The sequence below is a fragment of the Scylla paramamosain genome, chromosome 14, assembly GCF_035594125.1.
Source record: "Scylla paramamosain isolate STU-SP2022 chromosome 14, ASM3559412v1, whole genome shotgun sequence".
Taxonomy (NCBI): Eukaryota; Metazoa; Arthropoda; class Malacostraca; order Decapoda; family Portunidae; genus Scylla; species Scylla paramamosain.
The window spans coordinates 5,586,473-5,592,422 of record NC_087164.1 but is presented as its reverse complement, the minus strand read 5'-3'; the positions used below and the strand labels follow the sequence as shown (position 1 = coordinate 5,592,422).

The window sequence follows — 5,950 nt, the reverse complement described above, 5'->3', positions numbered from 1 at the left end:
AGGATGGGTAAGGAGTTGGCAGTGCCTTGCCCCACCTCCCGGATAATCCGATGCCTTTCAGCCCCTAACTTCACGTTCTCCGGGTTCCACATTTCACCCGCGGCCTCAGCCACACACCTTGCGGCACGCACAACTGCAAAGCAAATTAGTCATATTTATAACAAACTTCACCATTTTACCAAGCATGTAAGTTTTCTCTTGGATGTAAATTCTGTGATGATGTAAATGAATGAGTACTGTAAACAAAATTTACATCTTTTATACCATAATAAAGTTATACTTTATGAGCAGCATAGAAAACGCGTGCAGTAATTACCAAACGAGCAGAACGCATTAAGATAATATCCCATCCCGCCAAATCATGAGTCTCGATTTTACGGTTTAATTATCAACAGTAGTCAGACAGAAAACAAAAAAAATAAATAAATAAATAAATAAAACTTAATACTCATACATCGTTCAGAAATCATGAAATACCAATCATCAGCCATTCGGGTGCTCGCAGGTGTAGATATTAGCGGGTTCGACTCGGAGCCGGATTCGCGTCCAAGAACTGCCTAATTCAACTTGAATTTGTGTCGTTTCACGAGGGTGGCACCAGACCACGACACCAGGGTGGCGTGGTATATGCTTTAGCCACCCCCCGACTCTTTTCCCCAACCATTAGAATGGCCTTTCTCTTGCAGTCCACGCATTAAGACATGATGATGATGATGATGGTGATGATAATAAGTACAGCCTCAAAAATGCACGTAAATAAACAAGATACTTCATACCATCTAATGTGTTGGAGACGATTTCCGTGTTTGAGATATCAGAGGCAATGAGCTGCCTGGCCCTGGCCCCCGCCGCTGCCCACAGCACCACCACCACCACCACGGCATAGTATCGCCTGATGATTATTCAAGAGTAGCTTAGTCATATGTGTGTTGTACATACGGAAAAGGATCAGATTAACAGATTAATTAACCTTGTTTGAAAATAAGTAACAATTTCAAAAGAAAGATAGCGTAAGGTGCCTTTCACATTAAGAACATAAGAAACAAGGGAAGCTGCAGGAAGCGGCCAGGCTTTCACGTGGCAGTCCCTGTATGAAATATACCTACCTATTTCCACCTATTATCCCCATCCATAAACACGTATAATCTTCTCTTAAAGCACCCTAATGTCTTAGCACTAACAACATGAATACTGAGTCCGTTCCGCTCATCTACCACTCTATTTGAGAACCAATTTCTTCCTATCTCTTTCTTAAACCTAAATTTTTCAAGCTTGAACCCATTATTTCTTGTTTTATTCTGGTTGCTGATCCTAAGAATTTTGCTTACATCCCCCTTGTTATAACCCTCGCCGCATCTAAATGCGGTCCGGGCCCGGACACAGCAGTAGACTGATAGTTTGTATGTCACTCTTCACACTGTGCGGGTGTGGGTGTATATAATTGTGTAATTATATTTTCTCTCAGGTCAGTTAAATATGCACACAGTAATTTCCTACTCATCCCGTAGTATTTGTTGCTGCACACTGGCAAGAGAGTTGGGTTTCAATGTGTGAGGCAGCAGGATGATTGTGCGGCAGCAATCGCAAGCATTTCCGATCCAGCAGCCACACCAAGACGCGGCAAGAAAATGCTTAATGTAAAAGGGGCCTAAAACACAGTATTTTCTGAGTACCCCAGTACCTTATGATATGTTTTAAACTTTGTGAAAATGTTAATAGCATACTTATGCAATAAAGATATTCTGGGATGGAAAAAAAAATATTGTATTCATACATTATACTTATTCTTTCTTTTCCCATCCAAGCTCCTTTAAACACACACACACACACACACACACACACACACACACACTGCATATATAGATACATAATCATCATAATTAAAAGTTCATCATGATATGTGAGAATAATACGCATTCATAGCTGCAGATCATTTTGGTAAATAAAGAGAAGCGTAACATTGAGGAGTGCATCATCAAGGCCTGAGATAAGATGAATACCCGCACATCGCCACGTCTGCCTGGAAACACTTCTCCATTGCTCACGACGTACTACCACTGTCACTCACGTTACATCACTCCCCTCCCTTACCTGCAGGTCTTCATTCCTGACGAGGCATAAAGGAAGGTCACACAGTACCTGTGCTGTGTTCAACCCTTGAAACACACACTGAAGTAGAGATCGCTGGGATGCTTCAAGAACAATCGAAGCGCATTGAATCCTCACAACTTGAAGCGTTGAACACGTCGTTATAAAAACAAAATAATATCAAAAAATAAATTAATAAAATAAAACACGTTGTTGCCTCATGAAGATAATTCCATGATACTATTTAGATAATGTATGCCTTTATATAGTAGATTTCACTGATGCTCTCTCTCTCTCTCTCTCTCTCTCTCTCTCTCTCTCTCTCTCTCTCTCTCTCTCTCTCTCTCTCTCTCTCTCTCTCTCTCTCTCATGTCACATTCATTTTATTATACCGAAATTCTATTAATAGAGATTTCTTTAACTCTCCATTCAATTTAAGATCCCTAACATGTCTTCTTCAATCCAAAACTATTTCAGCAAAGCATGCGCTTAAAGTTATGAGAGAGAGAGAGAGAGAGAGAGAGAGAGAGAGAGAGAGAGAGAGAGAGAGAGAGAGAGAGAGAGAGAGAGAGAGAGAGAGAGAGAGAGAATTACAATTGACTACTTTCTACATGAATCAGTAATTTAATTTCCACACTAGTCTACCATTCAAAGAATAATGTTCATTTTCTCTGATACTTTCCTTGGATAACTATAGTATACGTCTCTTTCACATCATTACTGCAGAACAGTTTATGCCATTCCTGCTATTTTTTTTTTTTTTTTTCATTCCCGAATAGTATTTATCCTCTCATCCGAATATTGTCTCTCTCTCTCTCTCTCTCTCTCTCTCTCTCTCTCTCTCTCTCTCTCTCTCTCTCTCTCTCTCTCTCTCTCTCTCTCTCTCTCTCTCTCTCTCTCTCTCTCTCTCTCTCTCTCTCTCTCTCTCTCTCGTCCTACATTCCCCTCGGTGATGGAGGGGTTAGGCTGACAGGACATCGTAATGAAGGAGTGACAGTCTTGATGGATGGCACACCTTGCCGAGGGCACTTGATGAGCCACAAGCAGGGAGACAAGGGGATTGTCACACGCATGCCGTTGGGAGGTTCGTAAGATCAAGTAAAGTCTTATTATTTTCTTGCACGTTTTAATTCTTCTCTAAACACACACACACACACACACACACACACACACACACACACACACACACACACACACACACACACACACTATTGTGTTTGTAGATACGAATAACGTTATAAACTGTTATTTGAAGCCGCAGTGTATTTCTGCCAGCAGCGCAGTGAGTCTCCCTGGTTATAACAGGCAAATGTATGTCACATGTAGGTAATGGCGGAGCGGAGTCGTCATCGGACTTATTATGTAGTTTGTCACATTCCGTTGGGTTTCAGGTTTGTTTACCTAACCTGTTTGGGGAAAGTTTCGATTATCTCACATTCTTTCTCGCTTTCATCAGTGTCGGAATAAAGCAAAAGAAAAATCTTCCGAGATTTTTTTTTTTTAATAAAATATAACTCTTACTGTATAATGTTTATGCTTATTGCATAAGTTTGATCTCGACACAGGTATGACATCCATTAATACGTCATTGTGTAGAAAACGCTTTGTTGCATCCATTATCAATGATGGTGGAAAAATCTTACATAAGTGGTCTCAGTTATACTACTTTTTTTTTTACACTGCCATCCCTTTTGGTCTTTGATCAGAAGGCACTAATGCGAAAGGTACTTAAGCTCACATAGATAGTGTATTTGGATGCTAGCACTCATAGCTGTAGGAACATAAACAGAAAACTTTACATCATCAGATGCACAAAAACCTTTTCAGATTACGATATGAAGACGAACAAAAGATCCTGCCACCAGAGAGTTTCCCTGCCCGTCTCCCAACAAATTTTCGCTAAAATTCAGACACAAGGGAACATCACGCCTATAATACTACTTTTACAAGCTCGAGAGAAGAGTGAGCGAGTTTCTTGTGCAGCGCAAACGTACGTCACCATCAGCCGCAATTTTGTACGAGAAAAAACAAAAATGTCAAGACCAGTACATTCATCCTAATTTGTTATATACATGGTGATTTAATAAAGTAAAAAAATATTACTAAATTGCAAAAACAACAACAACAACAACAACAACAACAACAACAACAACAATAAGAACAACAACAATAATAATAATAATAATAATAATAATAATAATAATAATAATAATAATAATAATAATAATAATAACAGCACTATTATTATCATTATTATTATTATTATTATTATTATTATTATTATTATTATTATTATTATTATTATTATTACTATAATTATGATAATAATAATAATAATAATAATAATAATAATAATGATAATAATGATAATAATAATAACAATAATAATAATTATTATAATTATAATAATAATAATAATAATAATAATTATTATTATTATTATTATTATTATTATTATTATTATTATTATTAATAATATTATTATTACTATTTTATTACAGTTGTCAAGTGATGTTAAACTGGCCTTTTTCAATGCCCCCTTTTGCTTATGCTCCTATGCTTTTACGAGGCGAGGTTGAAACTGTTAAATTTACATTCTTTAGAGAGACGTAGGTTAAGAGGGGACCTGATAGAAATCTTTAAGTGATATAGGAGTTATAACAAGGGGGATGTAAGCAAAATTCTTAGGATCAGCAACCAGGATAGAACAAGAACGGGTTCAAGCTTGAAAAATTTAGGTTTTAGGAAGGAGATAGGAAGAAATTGGTTCTCAAATAGAGTGGTAGATGAGTGGAACGGACTCAGTAATCATGTTGTTAGTGCTAAGACATTAGGGAGCGTTAAGATAAGATTAGACGGGTTTATAGATGGGGATGGTGGGTGGAAATAGGTAGGTATATTTCATACAGGGACTGCCACGTGTAAACCGGGTCGCTTCTTAAAGCTTCCCTTATTTCTTATGTTCTTATGTTCTTATGTTCGTGCAAATCAGGTGATACGATAACAAATTCATTCCTGCATACAGTCCTCTAATGCAAGAAGGGAGGTAAGGGGAACGCGGAGTGGCTACACCTGGCAAATGACAGCCAGTAGCCGTGTTAGAATGGCCTCCCAAGCAGCAGCCTCTCTCTCTCAGGATTACTATGTAAGTATCGTCTCGAGCCTACCATGTGCAAGACAAGAGTAATTATGCTGTTCACGTTTTTTACCATGGCAGCTATTTTATTATGAGGGTGAAATGTGGAGCAGTTCACGAAACTATAAAAAGGAATTTGAAATAGAAACTAAAGATAATTGAGAGGTAGGACTATACTAGTAGAAAGTGATGAGAAAAAAATCTATAGAATACCTCATAGTATTTAATAAAAGATGAAATAAAAAATACCTCCAGTATTAAATCAAAATAATTTTAATGAAAACGCCATTAATGTATGCTGAGCAGTATTTAAATGGAGTATAATATACCAAGACTCCCATATCCCAGTCTCCTCACTGAAAGCTTCGTAGTGTTTTTAGAGACAAGAAAAACATGAGGCCGATCTTGAGGCCTGACGGTGAACTCGACCTCGCGTGGGACCCCTGACCTAGTCACCCGCCTCTGCGCGAGAGCCTGACCAAGCGTGAGTAGAGGCTCGGATGCCACATGCTGGTGTGGAACATTTTCCCTCAACTTGCTGTTAAGGTGCATGATTCTTTTCTTATTCTAAGTTGTTAATTCATGTAATGTTGGCACGACAAGGAAGTCTACAGGCGATGCAATGAAAAGAAACGTCTTAATATCACAAGTGCGTATCTATAAGGACACTAACTTTGGCAACGGGTAACGTAAGCAGGGAATTGCAGGTGCGAGAGAATGGAGTCA

At 38.3% G+C, this 5,950-nt stretch overlaps 1 protein-coding gene across 1 annotated transcript in view; it reads right to left on the bottom strand.

Moving 5' to 3' along the window:
- Positions 1-2,187, bottom strand: part of LOC135106797 (uncharacterized) — a 5,035-nt gene extending 2,848 nt beyond the window's left edge. The window contains exons 1-3 of the mRNA XM_064016112.1: positions 2,092-2,187; positions 777-892; positions 1-133 (exon numbers count right to left, since the gene is read on the bottom strand). The exon at positions 1-133 is cut by the window's left edge and continues 37 nt beyond it. Coding sequence (XP_063872182.1) covers positions 1-133; positions 777-892; positions 2,092-2,105 — 263 coding nt within the window. The 5' untranslated portion in view covers positions 2,106-2,187. The remainder of the gene's footprint in view (positions 134-776; positions 893-2,091) is intronic.
- Positions 2,188-5,950: the final 3,763 nt, after the last annotated feature.